At 51.1% G+C, this 20,744-nt stretch overlaps 1 protein-coding gene across 3 annotated transcripts; it reads left to right on the forward strand.

Moving 5' to 3' along the window:
- Positions 1-566: 566 nt before the first annotated feature.
- On the forward strand, positions 567-20,094 carry Igsf9 (immunoglobulin superfamily member 9). 3 transcript variants are annotated; one of them, XM_047530204.1, is made up of 21 exons: positions 567-707; positions 3,389-3,669; positions 3,859-4,047; positions 9,448-9,600; positions 10,340-10,494; positions 10,721-10,838; positions 12,687-12,828; positions 12,940-13,085; positions 13,176-13,318; positions 14,572-14,712; positions 15,323-15,439; positions 15,623-15,773; positions 15,972-16,095; positions 16,304-16,479; positions 16,726-16,976; positions 17,194-17,278; positions 17,358-17,534; positions 17,820-17,862; positions 18,151-19,011; positions 19,276-19,403; positions 19,619-20,094. In XM_047530204.1, the coding sequence occupies exons 2-21, from the start codon at positions 3,579-3,581 to the stop codon at positions 19,798-19,800; spliced, it is 3,573 nt and encodes a 1,190-aa protein (XP_047386160.1). In that variant the 5' UTR covers positions 567-707; positions 3,389-3,578; the 3' UTR covers positions 19,801-20,094. The 3 variants fall into 3 exon arrangements, with proteins under 3 accessions (XP_047386160.1, XP_047386175.1, XP_047386167.1); XM_047530219.1 differs by having other exon boundaries at positions 3,389-3,636; XM_047530211.1 differs by lacking the exon at positions 567-707 and adding an exon at positions 857-1,093.
- The last annotated feature ends 650 nt before the right edge of the window (positions 20,095-20,744 follow it).

Below are 20,744 nucleotides of genomic sequence, written 5' to 3' on the forward strand. Positions count from 1 at the left end.
ACAATTCAAAAGAGTCCATCCAACCGGGTGTCTACTGATCTTGCAGCCATAGTTCTATGAATCCAAATACCTCAGTTTCAGTCTACTATTTCAGGGTGAAGTCTCCAAAGGGAATGGGTTTAATGAAGCCCAAGTTGGGTCTGAATGCAACTCTGCCTATGCTTAGGTAAGAAGTATTCTGGTTGAGTCTGCTTTCTCCTTAGTCAAATGGTTCTATACTTATTTCACAGGGTTTCTGTACAGATTACATGAGTTATAAAGTATCTAGTCCCAGGGTCTGGTACCCTGCAAGGGTTCAGTAAGAGATCATTTATTTATTCCTCCCCTTCCAATCTCCATTGTCAGAATGCCTGTCATTTCTTCCTTCTGGGCCTGTTTCTTTGGGTCACTCTGCTTCCAGAGCTGCCTTGGCAACCCCCGAGCTCTGAGCGCAGCCTCTCCCAGCTGCACACATGGGAGGCGCCTGGGCAACATCTGGGAGCTCGCCAGTGCAGACAGGTATTTCCAGTCTGGCAAGAGAGGAAATAGGTGGAGGTGGGGATGGGAATCGGGGAGGAAATCGGATGAGCCCGGGACTTGGGTGGATCCCCTGGGAGGAGAGCGGGCAGTTGTTCGCCCCCGCCTGATGCTCCCGCCCCCAGGCTCAGATTTCAACCCTTGTTGCCGCCTCTGTGGCTCGCGAGTTCGGAGTGGGGACAGGGGAGAAGGTAGGTTACAAAGGAACCTGGGCGTGCAAAGAACCTGCAAAGGTGTAGGCTCCGGAAGACCCGGGTGCACCGGCCTATCCTGGTAGCCCCTCTGGCTTGCTTCGGGAAGCGGCTACCCGCCTTCCCACTCTTAGTTGTAGAGAGCTCCACGAGGGGGCGACCTGAGCCCACGTGCCATTGAGTCCTTCTTTCCTGAAACTACAACTCCCAGGCGGCTCAGGGGTCCCGCCCGCCTAGCCTGGCCTCTGTTGGCTCCAATTGGCCACCGCGGGAGGGAGATTGGCGGTCTCCAGGGCGACGGGAGGCGCTCGGGGCATCTGAGGCGGGGAGGCGGGTCCGCCCCCTATTGTGTGGCTGCGAGAGCTGAGCCGAGCGGTGCAGAGCAGGTGAGGGCGGGGGTGTCCTGGGGAATAGAAGTGGGGTGCTGGCGGGGGCATGGGGAACGGTGCGGAGTTAGGGAGAATAGGAGGAAGCGGGGGAGCTCTGGAGAGAAGTGGAATTCTTCGGGGAGCAGAACTAGGGGAGTTCTGGGGAGTAAAGTGGAATTCTTGGTGGATGGATAGGTGTTCCCCGGCACTGGAGGAGTTCTGGACGTAATGTGGGGGAGTTCTGTGTGGGTTCCCAAAGAAAAGAAGAGTTCTAGGGGGCAAGAGAATGTGAGGGATAAGGGAATACTGAGGATGGAGTATCAGAAGTGTGTTGTGAGCTGAAGCAGATTTCCAAGGAGGGGAATTCCCAGGAGAAGATGAGAAGTGGGTGGCTGAGTGGAGATTCTGGAGACCATCAGGGGGTATTGGTAATCGCAGAAGAGTAGGTGCAATTGGAGATCAGGTGTGAGAAACTGGAATTTCAGGGGGACTGTGAGAAGTAGGAATGATTTTGATGGGAGTTCCTGGGAGAATGAGGGAGTGCCCGGTGGGGAGACTAGGAAGGAGAGGAAAATGGGGGCCAATGGAGTTGGAAAGGTCCTAGGAAAAACAAGGATTCCCTAATGACTGGGTTACAAGGTTCTTGGCAAACTGAATCAGAAGAGAACTGGGGATTCCTATACTATACCCTTGGAAAAAAGGCTTTTCAGGGGAGTATGGGAGAGCTGGCTAAGGCACTGGGAGACAGGGTAAGTGGTGTGGTGAATTGCTGGGAGATAGACACACATGGGCATTGTGTAGAGGTAAGGATGAGACTGCCAGATGAAAGATTTTTAAATAACTAGCATCAAACTGTGAGGTCAAGAGTTGGGTGGAGGCCCTGGTACCCAGTCCACCTGGATTTTTCAGGCCCCAAGCAGGGTCCCTTGGCTCACTGTGACTGCCCTAGGACCTGCAAGGATGGGGCCATCAAGAGTTCCTACCCTCTGTGCCATCCAGGGTTCATTTTGTGTACCCTAGGGACTAAGGCATTTTTGGTTTCTTGTGGATCATGCCCCCAAGGGTTTGGGAAGGGAGGATCTGGCAAATTCTGGCACCCTGAGGATATTGGAGAGGTGTGAGCGGGAGGAATTGGGGTGAGGCACTTGAGTAGAAGTGCTTAGCAGAGGGAGGATTGCCTGGTAGCATCATAAAGAGGAAGTGGCGCCAGCTGCCAGCCCTGGGGCCTGCCCAGACCTGGAGGATTCTGCCTGGGCCCCTGATATCAGCAGTTGGGAGCAGGCAGCTCCTCTTCCAAGTGCCTGATTTACTGTCAAAGCCAAGGCTGAGTGACTCAAGAGACCATGGGGTCCCCAGGCTCTGGGGCTCTTCATAGAGGCTGGGAAAAGGGGGAAGGGATTGTATGGGGGCATCCTGGAGGGCACTTTCTTGGGAGGTAAGTGGCCTAGATTCTATTTTAGGATTTGTCCCAACTAGCTATCTGCTCCTGATCACAGATCCTTGGGGTCCTTATTTGTAACAGTTGGGAGTTGGAGCAGTAATACTGTTTCTGTTTTGCTATCTGCTACCTTGTTAACATCAAGAGTGAGGAGAGAAGGGAGGTGAGTCTGGGTTATGAGGGCCTTGATCTCCCTTATTTCTCTGAAAACTTTTCCCCCAGGGTATTAGAAATCCCCAGTTTTTTCCTGGCTCAGTTTGCTGAGAACATTATAAACTAGACAGTTTCAGAATTCCTCTGCTTTTCCTAATATCTTTCCAACTATGCTTACACCTGACATTTCTTCAGTGTCATCCTTGCCCAGCCCACCTTCATCCTCCCAGTATTCCCACTGCAACTTTTCCTAGGACTTCAAGATTTGTGGTCTTGGAGTTTGGGATGTAGTTCAGTGATACAGTGCTTGTCTAGCATGCATGAGACCTTGGGTTTGATCCCCAGTGGGGGGGGGGGGGGGAGGCTGGGGCAAGAAATGGTGGTGTGCAACTGTAATGCCAGCTACTTAAGAGGCTGAGACAGAAGGATCACAAGTTCAAGGTCAGCCTGGGCAATGTAGCAAGATCCTGTCTCAAAATAAAAAGGACTGTAGATATAGCTCAGTGGTAAAGTGCTTGCTTAGAATGCATGAGGCTCTGGGTTTGATCCCTGAACAGCAAAAAAGAAAAGAAAAGAAAACAAAACAAAACAACTCTCTTTGGTCTGTCCACTTATCTGCTCTCCTCTCTCCTTTTCTTCTAAGTGCTTTTCTCTGACTGTGGGTTTCTTCTGGGTTCCACTACTGACCAAACTCTGAATGTTACCTTGCATTTTGCATTTAGATCTGTTGGTTCTCTGGAATATAGCTTCCTTGGCTGTTACCTGAGCTAAGCCCTAACTCCAGAAGAGTGAGAACTGAAACCTGTTACCTAAGGCTGATCAGAAGGATTGACCCCGGGTGTGGACCTCCCTCGGCCCCTCCATCTGGGCTCCTGTGGCTAGGAGGGGCCGGGTGAGCAGGCCAGCTGTGCTATGGTTTGGTGCCTCAGTCTGGCCATCCTCAGCCTGATCATCAGCCAGGGGGCTGACGGTGAGCTGGACCCCTGGAACTCAAGAACTCACTGTTAGTCATGGGACCTGGGGGAATTTCCCAAGGGGTTCTTCCAGCATGTGAGGGCAGGGGAAGGGTAGGGATGGCTCTGAAGAAGTTGGGAGTTCCTCCAGTCACCCAAAGTCCAAATAAACCTATAGATATCTCTTCCCAACCCTCTGCTCTGGCCCTCTGCTTGCCCTTATGTCCCCCACTGTGTAGGTCGCAGGAAGCCTGAGGTGGTCTCTGTGATAGGCCGGGCTGGGGAGAGTGCAGTGCTGGGCTGTGACCTGCTGCCCCCAGCTGGCCGTCCCCCTCTGCATGTCATTGAGTGGCTGCGATTTGGATTCCTGCTTCCCATCTTCATCCAGTTTGGCCTCTACTCTCCCCGAATTGATCCTAATTACGTGGGTAAGTGTTCACCTCAGATGGGAGGGAAGGGCAGAAACTAATAAAGATGAGCTGGGGGGGGCAAGGCCTCTTATTAACTGCTCTGTCCCTGTTCAGTCTCATTTCCAGCTCCACTGCCTTAATTCTACTTGACAAGCATAGCTCTGCTCCCAAGCAGTGTTAATTCATTGAAAGATTCATTCATACACACACACACACACACACACACACACACACACACACATACATGCATGACGCACATACTCTACAGTTGTGCTATTTAGCATTCCATATGGTCTGTTCCAAAGAATATCCTGCAGCCTTATTCCAAGGGTTCATCCTAATTCTCTAATCACTCTTCCTAGATCTCATCTTGAAACCTTGGGCTGGGAATGTACCTCAGTGGTAGAGTGCTTGCTTAGCATGAGTGAGGCCCTGGTTTTCATCCCCAGCACCACACACACACACACACACACACACACACACACACAGGAAAAGAAAAGAAAGCCCTCAGATTCCACTCTTACCTTCTGTAGTGTTCCCACTTGGCCCTATCCTGGTCCCTAGCTCTACTATCTGCCTGCTCCCTTCCTCTCCCTCTCTATCCCAAATACTAATTTGAGGGTTGCAGGTTTCTAGGGAGAGGGCTGATGGGGCAACATGGTGGGTGGGGCTATGACCTCTCTGCTTCTGTAGTGTGGACTTGGCCTGATTCTCAGTAGAGAAGAGCATACAGGGGCTGGGGAGGGCCCCTGTTCCCAAAGGTCAGTGCATGGATGGGGCTGACTGGGTTGATGCTTCTGGTGTGTGGGCCTCCCTGGAGCCTTCTGCTGTATCCCAGCTGACTCCCCAAAATGACTTGTTCCTAATCCTGAATGGAGCCTAAATCTGAATAGTTTAGTGGGCATACGGGAAGGTCCTAAGGATAGGTCCAAGCTATTGAGTAAGATAGAGCCTTGTTACCTCCTCCTTTAGTGAGGAGACTCAGGAAACGCCACCTTGGAGGATGTTGATGGGGAGACCCCCACCTTTTCCCTCTTTAGTTTGAATGCTGAGGGAAACCCTGGGATTGGTTGGGCTCTTGCCACAAGGCAGGCTGAGCAGTGTGGGGAGGCAGTGCAGGCAGGTGCCGCAAGCAGAAGGGAAGAGTTTATTTTCAAACTGGGGGCAGTTATTGGCAAACAGCCTGGTGGGAGTGTATGTGTCTACACAAGCCCTGTGGGACTTGATGAAAGAGGCCCCCAATTAGCACAAGTGGAGAAAAAAAACGACTGTGCTCACCAGTCCTCCCTCCCTGTCTCTGCCTGCTGGAGCTTGGGAGGGGCCTGGACTGTCTGGCTGAGGCTGGATAGATTGAGAATGTTGTCTGACGGAGGGCAAGGCAAGGGGGAGGTGGCGGAGAGGTGGGAGAAGGGCTTTCCCTGGGACTCCACCAGGGAGATATGAAATACTTTTCCTTCTTGCCAGTTTCTCTCTTATCTTGGGATGGCCATTGGATGGCTAGCAACCCTGTCTACCTGTAAGGAGTTCCTTCTGTCCTCTGCTGCTCCTTGAGCTGCAAGGGCCATAAGCAGTTACTTTGGGGGCTTTCTTCCCTTTGTTTCTATCCCTGCCTGTGACCAGTCTGGAGCTCCCAATCAGCCAGAGCTGGTCCCTGAGAGTCAGGACCCCAGAGGGAGGCCCCTGAGCTCATTAACCCTTTTTCTGCCTCACAGAGTGGAAGGGGCCTCTCAGCCTTTGTGTAGGGGACTTGGAACTGCAGTTGCTAAGCAACAGGAGGTGGAGGTTGCTAAGAACAATGCTGTTCTGTCATAAACCCTCTGGACAAGCGAGAGGAGATAGGCCTGGGACTGTGCATGAGGCTGTTGGCCTAGAATGTGAGGAACCATGAGAGACCAGACCCTTAGGGATCGTGCTGAAGGGAAAGCTTCAGATCTTGGGGGTTCTAGATGCCATCCAGCGTAGGAAACTAGATTTATAAACTAGTACAAAAGTAGTAAAAAAAAGCAGAATAAAACAAGTGAGGATTACTAGTAGGATTAATTTTGCTATTATATAAAGTACCTAGCACGGTGTCTGCAGCGCATTCATGTGAAATAGACCAGGCACCAGGGGAAAGGCAGGCTGGGCTTCTTGGGTTTGGTCTACACCAACTTTCCTAAAATGGATCTTAGACCAACTCCTATAATCTGTGGGATGGACTTTTGGCTATTGACTTTTGTGCTGGTTTTCTTGGGAATTTTAAGGTGCCCCTACAGAGGGGACATGGGTTTTCTTACTACTGAATTGTTTGATAAAAATCAGATATTTTGTCAGGTGCAGTGGGGCACGCTGTAATCCCAGTGACTCAGGAGACTGAGGCAAGGGGATCGAAAATTCAAAGCCGGTCCCAACAATTTAGCAAGGCCCTAAGCAACTTAGTGAGACCCAGTCTCAATATAAAAAATAAAAACCAAGAAATAAATAAAAAGGGTTGGAAATGTGGCTCAGTGGTTAAGCGCCCCTGGAATCAATTCCCAGGACTTAACTAAAAATTTAAAAATTTTAAAAATCACAACTTAGTGAGACCCAGTCTCAAAATAAAAAATAAAAATAAATAGCCAGGTGCAGTGGTACTCGCCTGTAATCCCAGTGGCTTAAGCAACTCATTGAGGCCCTGTCTCTAAATAAAATACAAAAATGAGCTGGCGATGTGACTCAGTGGTTGAGTACCCCTAAGTTCAATCCCGGTACCAAAAAAAAAAAAAAAAAAAAACCCGAAAGGGTTGGGGATGTAGCTCAGTGGTTAAGTGCCCCTAGATTCAATCCTGGTACTTAAAAAAAAAAAAAAAAAAAAAAAAAAAAAAAAAATCAGTTATTTCCTTCTCCATTTAGAACTCCTGCCCCCTTTAGTCCCTTCCTTTACCACCTTTTATCCTTCAAAACCCTCTCTTATGTTACATCTTCCTAACTCCTCTTGCTTTATGGTGCAATGACTGCACAGTTGGGGCATTTTGTGAACTTCTATGTGGACATGCACCTGCCCATATTCATGAATGTGGGTTTCTTGCCTTTTGAGAGCCTGAGAGAACAGAGACTGTGTTCCTGTCTTCTTCACACACCTGTGTGTGGTGAGATCTGAAGTCCATCAGGTTTTGCCCTGCAGGTGGACAGCAGACCTAAGGGAGGTGGGCCTACGACTCAGGAGTTCCAGGACTGCTTCCCCTGGTTATTGTCCTGCTCCTGTGCATCACTGTAGGGCCAGCAGTCCAATCTCCTAGGAAAGTTAGGACCTGTATATGCTGCAGTGGATATTCTGGTTAACAGACATTTGGGACTACAGGCTATCGGCTCCCAACATTTCCCAAGTGAGAATATACAGATTATGCTCTGTGCCCTAGGTGTAACATGATCCTAACACCAGTGGAAAGTGCATCTGGAGACAGAGGACTGGCTTTGTCGCTAGTAAGCCATGATGTTTTAGAAAGAAACCTTAGTTTCTTCATCTACGGTGGAGTTCTCAGGAGGATTAAATGTGGTGACAATGCCTATTATTACATGGTCCTTATTCAACACTCAATCCCTTTCCCTCTTCAAGAGCTCAGAGAATGCCATAATGAAAAGCTTCTATCACTTGGGGCAAAGGGACCCCAGGCTGGTGGTCCGTAGAACTTAGTTGCCAGGCAGATTAGGGTTACCGAGGAATTTACTGGTGGGTGGAAGGGTATGATTATGTTAAATATTTACCTGGTAGGCTTCATCTTATCTCCTGGGTGGAGATTTAAATACCTAGCCCTTTAAGCAGGTCCACCCTTCCTAGAGAATCCACACCCCAGGAACCAATTCTTGGAAGAAAAAAGACCATGGCCTGAGTACACAAGCCAGTCTCAACTTGAAGGTTCTTCCTGTAGAAACAGGGGCACTGTAGGGGGAGCTTCTGTTTTAGCCAGGTCACTCTGGAAGTAGAATGGAAGCAGACTGGAGGGGTAGGTGCACCAATAGCTTCAGGATTTCTATTAAGAAGCTAGGATGGGGACAATGCTTGTCTTGGAGCTGCATTTACATATCCCAGAAAATTTACAAAATCTTGGGCTAGGGGTTCAACTTAGTGATAGAATCCATGTCTAGCACATGCAAGACCCTGGTATTTGTACCCCAGTATTGTGAAACACACATTTCTCCACATTAAGGTGGGCAGCTGGTGAGTGTAGTAAGATTCGGAGGATTTATGAACAAGTGCATGTGGAGGGTGATAGAGGAATCTAGGTTAGACTGAATTTCTTGTAGGGTGACTTGGTACATAGTGGCACAGTTCACTGATGTGAGAGAGAAAAATGAGATGATGTGTTATCAGGAAAGGGATAGGGCCAGGACTGAATGCAGGGTTCTGATTTCAAATCTGGACCTTGTTAATTTGTTTAACAACCTTTATTTGAGCAACAGGCACTATGCTGTATGTTCTCCTTTCTCTATCTTTCTCTTCCAGTCACCCCAATTTTTTTCTTTTTCATTTTTACATATGAGGAAACTGAAATGGACAGAGAGGTTAAGCAACTTGCCCAAAAGAGTTCTCAGCAGAGCTGAACTTGTGCCTAGCTCCATCTGCCTCTCAAATGTGTGCCTGTCTCACTGGGCTACATTGCCAGGGCCACATGAAGCTGTCTGGGGTGCAGGGTTCCATCAGGAGAGGGTGCTGAAGGACTGGGTGGGCACCTCAATCTGAGCCTAGTCGTGTGCCATGGATGCTTACTTCGGATGGGAATGAAGTATCTGCTTGTGCTGTGGTGTGTGGCTTTGTGGAACCACATGTAGTCAGTCAGCCAGGGCTGCAGTGCCCTGGGGCATTGATGGGATGGGGTGAGGAGGCTGCTGACTTTGCTGCCTGGCTGGACTGGACTCTGGCCACCCTAAGGCGCTTAGGCAGCTGATAATAGCCCTGATGGATTAGGGGCTTTGGCAGGCGAGGCCTGGGTCTATGCTAGGGCCCCCGACACCACTGGGTTTTCCAGGGACAAAGTCCTCTGAAAGGAAGAGTACCCTGGGGAGCCCAGACCTTCCCCCTTCAAAAGAAGCTCAGTGATAGGACTATCCTGTATAAATCCAGAGCAGACCAGTGCTGGCTCTTCAAACCCTATTCCCCAACAGCCCTGGAAGTTGGGTGTATGTAGTTCAGTGGAACATTTTGTCCACCAGCCACCCCTCTGGGTTTCTCTTTGTCTGGACTGAGTACCAGCTATTGAAGGGCAGTAGTAGACAGAAGGACTGAACAAAGGGACCTGCCCTCAATGACTGTAATCCCATCTGTGCTTATGCATCCCCCACTCTCTCAGGGTAACAGAGAGACTGAGACTGTTCTGGACTTCTGAGAATGGCCAGTGTGACCAGGGGATTCAGGCTTCTGTGGGGTCTTTTCAACAACCTTGATTCAGGGCTTTTCCTCAGGACGAGTCCAGCTGCACACAGGAGCATCTCTCCGGATCGAGGGGCTCCGGGTAGAGGACCAGGGCTGGTACGAGTGCCGTGTGCTTCTCCTGGACCAGCACAGCCCTGAAGAGGATTTTGCTAACGGCTCCTGGGTGCACCTAACAGTCAATTGTATGAAGCTGGGGAGCAGATGGTGGAGAAGGGAGGGGAGAAGGATAGTGGGGACCCTGGATGGTGGCAGAAGGGGAGGAGGGAATTCTGTTTCCATCCCACATGCAGCTCCAGTGCACCACCCTGCCTTTTGTTCACTTAGTGGTTGCATCTTACCCCTCCCCTTATTCTTGCTCTTTCAGTTCTTCATATCTAAATCCAATCAGCATTTAGGTTCAACATCAGGAACTTCCACTTCCTCTTTCTTCCCTTATATGTCCCTGGCCAGGGTAGTAAATAGGGGAGAGGGAGCTATTGGGTCCTGAGTTAAACAGCTTACTTACTTATAGCATTTTATGTTTTCAAAACTCCTTTACACCTAGAGCCTTATTAATTCTCCCTCATCCCTAAAAAGGAAGAGCTTAGAATCATTTCTGTTTCATAGGTGAGACGGGCAAAGAAATGGGTGATGCCACTGGTTAGTATCAGAGCTGAGCCTAGGACCCAAGCCTGGCTCCCTGAACACTTAGCTTTCTCTCTGACTCTGGACATACAGCCTGTGCTCAGCCCAGGCCAGTATGTGGGAATGGCCTGGCACAATCCTTACCTGGTCCCCAGTGTAGCAGATAGGGTGATCTGGAGCTGGGATTCCCATGAAGCTGGGTGTGCTGAGGGATATTGCCCTGAGTAGTCTGTCTCCCTGGCATTGGATACTGCTCCTTGGGTTGATAACCCCTCCTGATGCCTTTATCCCCCACAGCCCCCCCTCAATTCCAGGAGACACCTCCTCCAGTACTGGAAGTGCAGGAATTGGAGCCAGTTACCCTGCACTGTGTGGCCAGGGGAAGTCCCCAACCTCACGTGACTTGGAAGCTCCAAGGAGAGGACCTTGGTCAGGGCCGAGGTCAGGTGCAAGTGAGTCCCTGGGCTGGCAGAGTGGGCCAGCTGAAATGTGAGGGAAAGGTGGGGGCAGAGCTGGAAGGCAGAGGGGGCCAAAACTGGGCTGGAAGACCAGCTCTCAGAAGGGCTTGGCATTGGCTTCACTGAGCCTGGAGTACTGCCTCCCTCTGCTGGCCAGCCTGGGACGTGCAGGCTCTGAAACTGGCCCAGCAGGAAGGGACCTTTCTTACTCCTTCCCTAGGTGCAGAATGGGACACTGTGGATCCGGAGGGTAGAGCGAAGCAGCTCTGGAGTCTACACCTGCCAAGCCTCGAGCACTGAGGGCAGTGCCACCTACTCCACCGAGCTGCTGGTGCTAGGTGCTCTGATGGGAGGCCTGGGGACAAGGGACAACTATGTGAGAGGACAGTGACCTATAGCTAGGAAGTCACATAGTAGGATGGGAGGAGGATTCTGCCTAAGGGAGGATCTTTGCAGGGTGAGAGGGCTCCAAATATAGGCTGTTGCTCTAAAATCAGCATCTTGATTTTAAATGGATTAGCAAATGGGCAAATAAATAGTGTCCATCAATGTGTTGTAGTGGAAAGGACATGGATGCTGGTGTTAAACTGTGAACCAGGTGACCCTCCCAAGCTCCAGTTTTCTCATCTCAATAAAGAGGTTCATATCTTCTGGATACAATGGTACCCACTTGTGATCCCAGCTACTCAGGAGGTTGAGGCAGGAAAGTCAATTCAAGGCCAGTTTCTGAAAACTAGCAAGACCCTGTCTTAAAATAAAAATAAAAAGGGCTGGGGATGTAGCCCAGTGGTAGTTCCTATCTACTGCTCAGGACTATGACAAGAATTTAATTCGGTTCAGCAGAGAACATAGTAATTTCTAGCCAAGACCTTCCCTTTAGAAGGAAAGCTGGGAGATGTAAAGCCTGTCTACCTTCAGAGTGCCTGTTATCTACATGGAAAAGTAAGACTAACCTGTGAAACTGTGCAAGTGTTGGCTCTCCATGGTACCATGAGAAAGACAGTGCTGGGAATAGTTAGGACATTGTCTCTGGCTTTAGGAAAGCCTGAATATGAATCTTGACTCCCTTGTGACCTCTGGGGCAAGTCACTTTATAATCTCTTTGCTTCTGAGCCTTCAGTTCTTCAACTACAAAAGGGAAAGAGTGACCCACACTTATAATCCCAGTTCCTTGGGAGGCTGAGTCAGGAGAATTGCAAATTTGAGGCCAGCCTGAGCAACTTAGTGAGGCCATGTCTCAAAATAGAAAAGAAAAAGGGCTGGGGATGATAGCTTAGTGGTAGTGTACCCCCAGGCTCAATCCCCAGTACCAAATAATAATATAGTAATAATAAAAATTATGCTAAAAGGGGAGGCAGTAATTTCTTCTGCAAAGCTTTTTGTGAGGTTTCAGTAAGATGAACAGGCAAAGGACTAGGCATTTAATGCCAGCCTGCAGCAGGTGCTCTATACTCGTGGGCTCCTATTGTTACCTCTTGTTACTGACTGTCCAGGCAGTGGATCCAAGGAAGGGTCGAGGGCAGCAGATTGCAGCAGTCAGACAGTTTTGTAGGAGGTGGATGGGCCAGGTCCTAGAGGCTCAGAGAGCAGAGGCTTGGGGATGGGAGTAAGTCTGGTGTGGTGTCAGACTGACCTGATGGTGTTTGTTAGGGCTGATGTATGATAAGGTGGGTGGCCAGGTTGGGAGTGCTTAGGTTATGGAACCCACAGGACTAGGTCAAGAAATGTGAGCTCAGTGTGGTAGGAGTCAGGCACTGCTGCAGGTTCTGGAGCAGAAGACTCCTGTGGCTAAAGGAGGCCTTTCTGTATGAGTGGCCATTAGAGTGACAGTGACAGTGAAACCTGGAATCAGTGGCTGCAGCATCTTGGGGGGAGCTCTATGGTACTGAATGAGGGTAGGAGACATGAAGGTGACTTAAGATGTGATGGGTAGGGAAAGAAAGGGTAAATTCACAGTTCAAACTGACTCTTCCCACACCCAACACACAGGCGGATGAAGTTGCCCCTGGCGGAAGAGGGAGAATTTGGGCTCAGGGAGAGGATGAACTTTTGTTATGCTTAGGGAGGTTCTCCTTTCCAGTCCCCAAACCTATGTTTCAGAGGACAGAGTCAAGGAAAAGTAATAGAATGAAAGTCTGGGAAGACTGTAAGTTGAGGCCACCTATCTCTTCCTGTGCTCCTTGCAGGACCCCCTGTCATTGTGGTGCCCCCCAAGAACAGCACAGTCAATGCCTCCCAGGATGTTTCCTTGGCCTGCAGGGCTGAGGCATACCCTGCTAACCTCACCTACAGCTGGTTCCTGGATGGCATTAATGTCTTTCATATTAGGTGAGTTTAACCAACTTTGGAGCAGTGGAGATGGGGAATTGATGTACAGTCTTTGAGGAGCCCCTTGGCTGGGTAAGGCCTGGCCCCCTGCTCACACATGCCCTCTTGCAGCCGCCTGCAATCCCGAGTGCGGATCCTGGTGGATGGGAGCCTGCGATTGCAGGCTGCCCAACCTGACGATGCTGGTCACTATACCTGTGTGCCCAGTAATGGCCTCCTGCATCCGCCCTCAGCCTCTGCCTATCTCACTGTGCTCTGTAAGCCTGACCTCCAGTTCCTTCCCAAGCCTGCTCCCCTCCCCTGGGCTAGGCCAAAGCCCTTTCCCAACTTTCCACTGCTTCCTCCAGACCCAGCCCAGGTGACAGTGATGCCTCCTGAGACCCCCCTGCCCATAGGCATGCAGGGAGTCATCCGATGCCCAGTTCGTGCCAACCCCCCACTGCTCTTTGTCAGTTGGACCAAGGATGGGCAAGCCCTGCAGCTGGACAAGGTAAAGGCTTGGGGTGGGGAAGGCTTGGTTAAGTTATTCTGGTCAGAAGTCCAAATAGAATGGAGTTAGCTCGATTTAATTCAGTTCAGTGAACCTGAACTTCTTACTGGGTGCTGTGTAGGTTTTGGGTGGGGAACAGCAGCAAATCCTTAAGGAAGGCACCATCTTTGGGGAGTGGGACAGGAATAGGGACTCTGTCAGAAGGCCAGGGATGGAGTTAAATGCCTTCCTCTTAAGCCTGGTTGAGGACAGATCAGCCATGGATTCTGGGACTTTTAGTGATGGGCCTTGGAAATGGGATGGTCACTCCATGTAGAAACCAAAGGCCAGATACAGGATGTGGTATAGTGCATTTATGAAATAATGAATTGGGCAGTTTGGTGGTGGCTGCAATACCTGTAGGGACATGTATGGTGCAGAGAAACCTGGAAAGACAGGTTGGGGCCAAAAGGAAAAACTGCACATGCCCTTAATATTACCTCATCCCAGGGTGATTGGATCTTTTGTTTGTCTGCAGAGACTGTAAATTCCTTGCATCTTTTAATCACAAGGTCAGGATTTTTACAATAGTACTACTCAATAAATTGGTGACTTTTTTTTTTTTTTTTTAAGTCTTAAGGCAGTTGGAGTAAATTTTTTTTTTTTTTTTTTTTTTTTTTTTTTTCAGCAATAGTGGGAGACAGTGTTGGAACCAAGATCAGGAGTTGAGCTTGTGAGAGGGAGTGGAATGGGAAAGGGTTTGTAAGGCTGTGGAAATGATTCATGTAGAGGGTTATGGAGTTTGAGTTGGAAGACAGGAAAAAGATGGATGGGCCCTCATGCTCAGACAAAAGGATAACAGTTAATTATTTGAGATAGGGGGAGTGCGGGAAAGTGAGGGGTCACATTTACTGAGGAGGATGATGGGGGGGCACTTTATGCAGAATTTAGTGGTGGAGTGTAGTGCAGACAGGGAGGCGAGATTGTAGCAGGCAGGGAGCCCTGCATAACTCACCTCCAGGAGTGCCATTCTCATTGTTTTCTGTGGCATCCCTGGGGCCGTGGAGTCACAGCCTGGGGCCATGTAGTCACAGCCTCACACCCATTGGTAGGGATGCTTCTATAGCAGAGAAAGATGGAGGATTGGAATTTAGAGAGAGTTCAGGCCTACACATAGAGTTGTGGAGTCTTCTCCAGTGTGAGTATTGCCTCTCCATCCCCACCTTGCCTCTGCTGAATTTCTTTCTGAAATTGTTATCTCTTCTTTCCTCCAGTTCCCTGGCTGGTCCCAGGGCACAGAAGGCTCACTGATCATCGCACTGGGGAATGAGGATGCCCTGGGAGAATACTCCTGTACCCCCTACAACAGTCTTGGTACTGCTGGGCCCTCCCCTGTGACCCGTGTGCTGCTCAAGGTGAGGCCCAGGGTGGGTCTAAGCCTGCAGCAGGAATGGCTCAGGTAGCTGAAGATGTGTACTAAGGCAAGGCTGATGGGATGGGGACAGGGCAGATGCGGAGGGGCTTCCAAATCTGTGCTTCCCAGGTGGCCACAGCAGCAGTTGTCAGTTGTCAGCAACCCAGAGGTTTTTCCAAAAATGGTGCTGGGGAGGTGGGATATCAATTATGCACCACATTCACAAAACAAGATATCTGTCTGCTCTACCTTTCACTCATCTTAACCATGCTGCCTCCCTTTCAGGAGCTGCAGGGAAGGTAACAAAGGGGAGGGATCTGTAGAGGTCTGTACATCTCCAGAGAGTCTTGCCCTGGCCACCAGTCCTTATCTATCCCATCATTTCCCTTCAGTCCTACCTGCTGGGGAACACAAAGGGAGAAAGAGAGAGAGAGAGAGAGAGAGAGAGAGAGAGAGAGAGAAAGCGAGAAAGCGCTAGATAGAAATTGAGAGGTGGAGAAAGAATGAGATTGAGATGTAGATATATGGTGCAACAGGGAATCTGGAATGGAGAGTACCCAACCTTAGACAGATGGAAGAGAAATCCCTTCTAATATAGATCTGGCCTGCAGGCTCCCCCAGCTTTTATAGAACGGCCCAAGGAAGAATATTTCCAAGAAGTAGGGCGGGAGCTACTCATCCCCTGCTCTGCCCAAGGAGACCCTCCTCCTACTGTCTCTTGGGCCAAGGTAAGGCTCCTGACCCTGCTTTGCCTGGACTCATGCCCACTGCACCCCTGCCTCTGTGCCCCTGGCCATTCTGTGGGAGGGAGCTGGCTGTCAGAGGCAGGGTGGGGAGGACACAAGCAGCCTAGAGAGATGAGTGGCCCCTTTGGCTGCATGTGTCCTCAGGGCTGACCAGTGATTCTGTAGGTAGGCCGGGGACTGCGGGGTCAGATCCAGGTGGACCACAACAGCAGCCTCATTCTTCGACCATTGACCAAGGAGGCCCATGGGCGCTGGGAATGTAGTGCCAGCAATTCTGTAGCAAGAGTGGCTGCTACCACCGATGTCTACGTGCTGGGTTAGTGGTTGAATAGGCTGGAGCTGGAGGAAACCATGTGGGAAGGGAAACAGGGGAATTGTTTTTTGAGGTTCAGATGGGGGATTGTGGGTGTGGAACCCTTGGGATGATGGGTGTGGGGGTGTCAAAGGACCTCTCCCCAAGCTTTTTACCCTCCTTGAAGACCCTGACTGTCATCCATCCATTATCCCTCCCCAGGCACCAGCCCTCATGTTGTCACCAATGTTTCTGTGGTGCCTTTGCCCAAGGGTGCCAATGTCTCCTGGGAGCCTGGTTTTGATGGTGGCTATCTGCAGAGATTCAGTGTCTGGTATACCCCACTGTGAGTGAACTACAACTGCCTATACCCTACCTCTATTTGCTTTTTCTCCCATTCTTCTGTCTCTAGTTATGTCCTAGCTCTGTTGACCTGTTTCCAGACTCTTGGGTGTTTGGGGTCCAGGTCCTCAGACTTTGGATGGTTGAGGGGAGCATGGCCCCCAAATCTTCCTAGTTGATGAGTAGTTCTCCCATTTCCCCATGTCTCCCAGGGCCAAGCGTCCTGACCGAGCCCATCATGACTGGTTGTCCCTGGCAGTGCCTGTGGGGGCTGTTTACCTCCTAGTGCCTGGGCTGCAACCCCATACTCAGTACCAGTTCAGCGTCCTAGCTCAGAATAAGCTGGGGAGTGGGCCTTTCAGTGAGATCGTCTTGTCTGCTCCAGAAGGTGAGAGAACTCATGTCCCAGAGTAGCAGAGACAAGGATGGGGAAGGACTGGTAGGGAAAACCAAGACATGGAAGGACCTGGGGATGGGGAGGGAACAAAGATGCTGGGAAGCTTGGGATCTGGAGAGGGGTGTGGAAGAACTCAGGCAGAATGGTTGGGTATCTGAGGCTGTGGAAGGCCAGGGGAGGGGCAATATGAGGAATGCTGGGAATCCTATCCCTGAATTGCCTATCTGCCCCATTCAGGCCTTCCTACCACACCGGCTGCCCCCAGGCTTCCCCCAACAGAGATGCTGCCTCCCTTGTCCCCTCCCCGAGGTCTGGTGGCAGTGAGGACACCCCGGGGGGTACTCCTGCATTGGGATCCCCCAGAATTGATCCCTAAGAGACTGGATGGCTATGTCCTGGAAGGACGGCAAGGCTCCCAGGGCTGGGAGGTGCTGGACCGAGCTGTGGCAGGCACGGAAATGCAGCTGCTGGTACCAGGTCTCATCAAGGTATGTGCTGGACATGGTAGAGTGAGGGTCCTCTCAGGGACTCTCCAGTGTCCTGCTCAATCTCCCAACTTCCTAATCTTCTTACCCTGATTTGACCATCTTCACCTCCCCTTCTCACTTCATCCTTACCTCCCAACTGCAAAGTCTTTACCAATGGGGCTGAAGTGGGTGGTGCTGTGTCTGATCCACTTCCTGGCACTCCATCCCCATCTCCCAGGATGTTCTCTATGAGTTCCGCCTTGTGGCCTTTGCGGGTAGCTATGTCAGTGATCCCAGCAACACTGCCAATGTCTCCACTTCAGGTGAGAACCTGCAGGGGAGAAGGGAGCTGGGGATTGCAGGGACTCGGAGCTCACTGACTCTCCCTGGTTCTTCACCCAGGCCTGGAGGTATACCCATCTCGTACGCAACTGCCAGGCCTGCTGCCCCAACCTGTGCTGGCTGGTGTGGTGGGCGGGGTCTGCTTCCTGGGTGTGGCCGTCCTAGTGAGCATCCTGGCTGCCTGCTTCATGAACCGGCGCAGGGCTGCCCGCCGCAGACGAAAGCGCCTCCGTCAGGGTAAGTTCCCTCCACCCTCAGCCTTGTGGGTCCAGAGCACTTGGCCACTTGAGGTTCAGCCCACCAGAAGGGCCCGCCCCTCCATAAGCCCTTCCCCACCGGGAGGAACAATCCCTCCCTTCCATGTAGCCTAGGGGGCGGGGCATTACCATAGCTCTGTACCCTGTCTTCCCTATCCTTTTCCAGCCAGATGGGATTGAGGTTGGGCGACTAGTGGTGGGTGAGAGGGTCATGGAGGAGCTTGTGTTTTGCCTGTTATCACCTCCTGTTCTCATGCCCTTACAGATCCACCTCTTATCTTCTCTCCGCCCAGAAAGTCAGTCCCACAGTAAGTCCCTCCACTTAATTGACTTCCTTTTGCCTTCCTGTTGTATTGGCCAGTATCCTCTGCTTCCTCTTCTGTATCTCTGGGAGGGATGGGAGGATCAGGAACAGAGTTGGAGGGAGTTAAGAACGGGAATGCAGAGGCCCCAGCCTGGAGGTGGATCCAGTGTTGCCTGTGCCTTCCCTCCACCCCTCCACCATGTTGGTCCTTTCCTCACTTGCTCTCCCTAGCTCTGCTCTGTTGTGCACCAAACCTCTCAAGGCCAGACCCTGATCTCCTGTCCTTCCCCAGCTCTGCTCCGGGCTCCAGCAGCCCTGACAGCGTGGCCAAGCTGAAGCTCCAAGGCTCCCCTCTCCCTAGCCTGCGCCAGAGTCTGCTCTGGGGAGAGCCTGCCCGGCCCCCCAGCCCCCATCTGGATCCTCCACCCAAGCGGGGACCCTTACCCCTGGAACCCATTTGCCGGGGCCCAGATGGGCGCTTTGTGATGGGACCCACTGTGGGGGTCCCCCAAGAAAGGTCAGAACTGGAGCGGGCAGAACCTAGGACCCCAGCCCAGCGTCTGGCTCGGTCCTTTGACTGTAGCAGCAGCAGCCCCAGTGGGGCACCCCAGCCCCTCTGCATTGCAGACATCAGCCCTGTGGGGTCCCCTCCAGCAGTTCCTCCAAGTCCCCTGCCAGGTCCTGGACCCCTTCTTCAGTACCTGAGCCTGCCCTTCTTCCGGGAGATGAATGTGGATGGGGACTGGCCCCCTCTTGAGGATCCCAGCCCTGCCCCACCACCAGATTACATGGATACCCGACCCTGCCCCACTTCATCTTTCCTTCACACTCCAGAATCCCCTACTATGTCCTCCAGGGCGGCACTTCCTGGGGCTCTGGTAGGAGCTGGGGCCACCCCAGAATCCCCTTACACAACTTCAACTGACTGGACACTAAGAGAGCGGCTACATCTAGGCCTTTTCCCTGCTGCCCCGAGGGGCAGCTTGACAAGCCAGAGCAGTGGGCGGGGCAGTGCTTCCTTTCTTCGCCCTCCCTCCACAGCCCCCTCTGCAGGGGGCAGCTACCTCAGCCCAGCTCCAGGAGACACCAGCAGCTGGGCCAGTGGGCCTGAGAGGTGGTCCCGAAGGGAGCATGTGGTGACAGTCAGCAAGAGGTGAGGGAAGTTCCTGCCCATCCTTGCCCTGAGCCCAGTCCTGCCCTCTTGTCCCATATTTCTCTTCACCCAATACCCTGTACCTTCCCTGCTTCACTCCACTTCTGGGACCAAGAGACCCTGTCTTTTTTTAGAACCTCTTGCTGAGATCCAGGGATTTGCAGAGAAAACCCATGGTCTAACCTGAGTTTGGGGGCCCTGGGCTTAGACTTTTCTGGATACCCAGTGTTACTCCACCCACACCATGTTTGTTCCTTTTAACAGGAGGAACACATCTGTGGATGAGAACTATGAATGGGACTCAGAATTCCCTGGGGACATGGAATTGCTGGAGACTTTGCACCTTGGGTTGGGCAGCTCTCGGCTACAACCTGAAGCTGAGCCAGAGCTAGGTGTGTGAACCTCCAGAAAGACCCTCTTGGCTGCACTGTCTCACATTGTCCCTGTCATCTTAGGACTCATCTGTACTCAGACACTTCTCTGCCACAGACTATGCCTTGCTTACTCAACTCATCTGTACCAGAAGGCCCTTTAGAGCTTCACCTCTGGCCCTTCCTCCAGTGCATCTCCGGGCATCTTCTCTCATTGCCCTGCCCTCCTCTTGCAGGTGGAAAGACTCCAGAGGAGGGCTGCCTCCTGAACACTGCCCAAGTTCCTGGCCCTGAAGCCCGCTGTGCTGCCCTCCGGGAGGAATTCCTGGCCTTCCGCCGCCGCAGAGATGCCACTAGGGCCCGGCTACCAGCCTATCGACAGCCAGTCTCCCACCCTGAACAGGCTACTCTCCTGTGAACACCACTAATGTGAGACTGGAAAAAAGCCTATGGACCTGCAAAGGAGGCCCCCAATGAAACCTATCTCCAAACTTGGGCACCTCCCCCTGCCTCTGTGGTATTCAGGCACTGACCCTGATGGTGGACTTGGGTGAGCTTTATATGAGATGTATGTGCTAACCCCCTAGGTGAATCTGGGGATTGAAACAGGGATCTTAGTCTGCCCCTGTGTGTGTGTGTGTGTGTGTGTGTGTGTGTGTGTGTGTGGTGTTTGTGGTGTGAATGAAGTTTTTTTACAGATGAATAAAGAAAATCTGAAAAATGTTTTTGTTATCTCACTTTGAATCTAAGAGGTGGGGAAATTCCTGAACACTTAAAGAAAAGGGGACTCTCTGAATGAATGGGGTACATTCAGCAATCACTCAAAAAGCACTTATTGAGTGTCTACTAAGGTTAGCCACTAAAGACTAGCCATTAAGTTAGAAGCTGTGATAAAATACTAAGTTTCCTAAAGAGGAGGCTTTGCCCTTGGGGAGTTCTTTCTACCCAGGGAGGCAAACAAATATAGAAATAGTTACAGTATGATGTGATAAGTTCTGTGATAAAACTATGTGTTACTTATTATGTAGAACAAAGAAACAAGTTCAGTTGGAGTCGACATTTAGAGAAAGCTTACAGTGTGTTCCGGGACAAATGCTACATATGGGGGAGTTTGGGGATCCTCACACAGAAGGTGGTAATAGTGATGATAATAGCATTCACTGTGTGCGGGGCACTGCTTTAAGCTTTTCCCAAGTAATACTTAATTCTCTACAGCTCTGTAAGTCAGGTAGTACAGTTAGCTTGTTTCCTAGATAGGAAACAGAAGCATAGAGTGAGATAGGAAACAGAAGCATAGAGTGCTTTAGTAATTTGCCTGAAAGTCACACAGCAGGTAAGGGGCTAGGGCATGTGAAGTGACAA

Source organism: Sciurus carolinensis, chromosome 1 (genome assembly GCF_902686445.1).
Source record: "Sciurus carolinensis chromosome 1, mSciCar1.2, whole genome shotgun sequence".
In the NCBI taxonomy this organism is placed as follows: domain Eukaryota; kingdom Metazoa; phylum Chordata; class Mammalia; order Rodentia; family Sciuridae; genus Sciurus; species Sciurus carolinensis.

What these genes read in the sequence shown, in the direction of transcription:
- Igsf9 (XM_047530204.1), top strand. Translation starts at nt 3,579, where the DNA reads ATGGTTTGGTGCCTCAGTCTGGCCATCCTCAGCCTGATCATCAGCCAG. An exon ending in TGCCTATCTCACTGTGCTCT is followed by an intron (nt 13,086 to 13,175) that starts GTAAGCCTGACC and finishes TGCTTCCTCCAG; the next exon opens with ACCCAGCCCAGGTGACAGTG. An exon ending in AAGCCCTGCAGCTGGACAAG is followed by an intron (nt 13,319 to 14,571) that starts GTAAAGGCTTGG and finishes TCTTTCCTCCAG; the next exon opens with TTCCCTGGCTGGTCCCAGGG.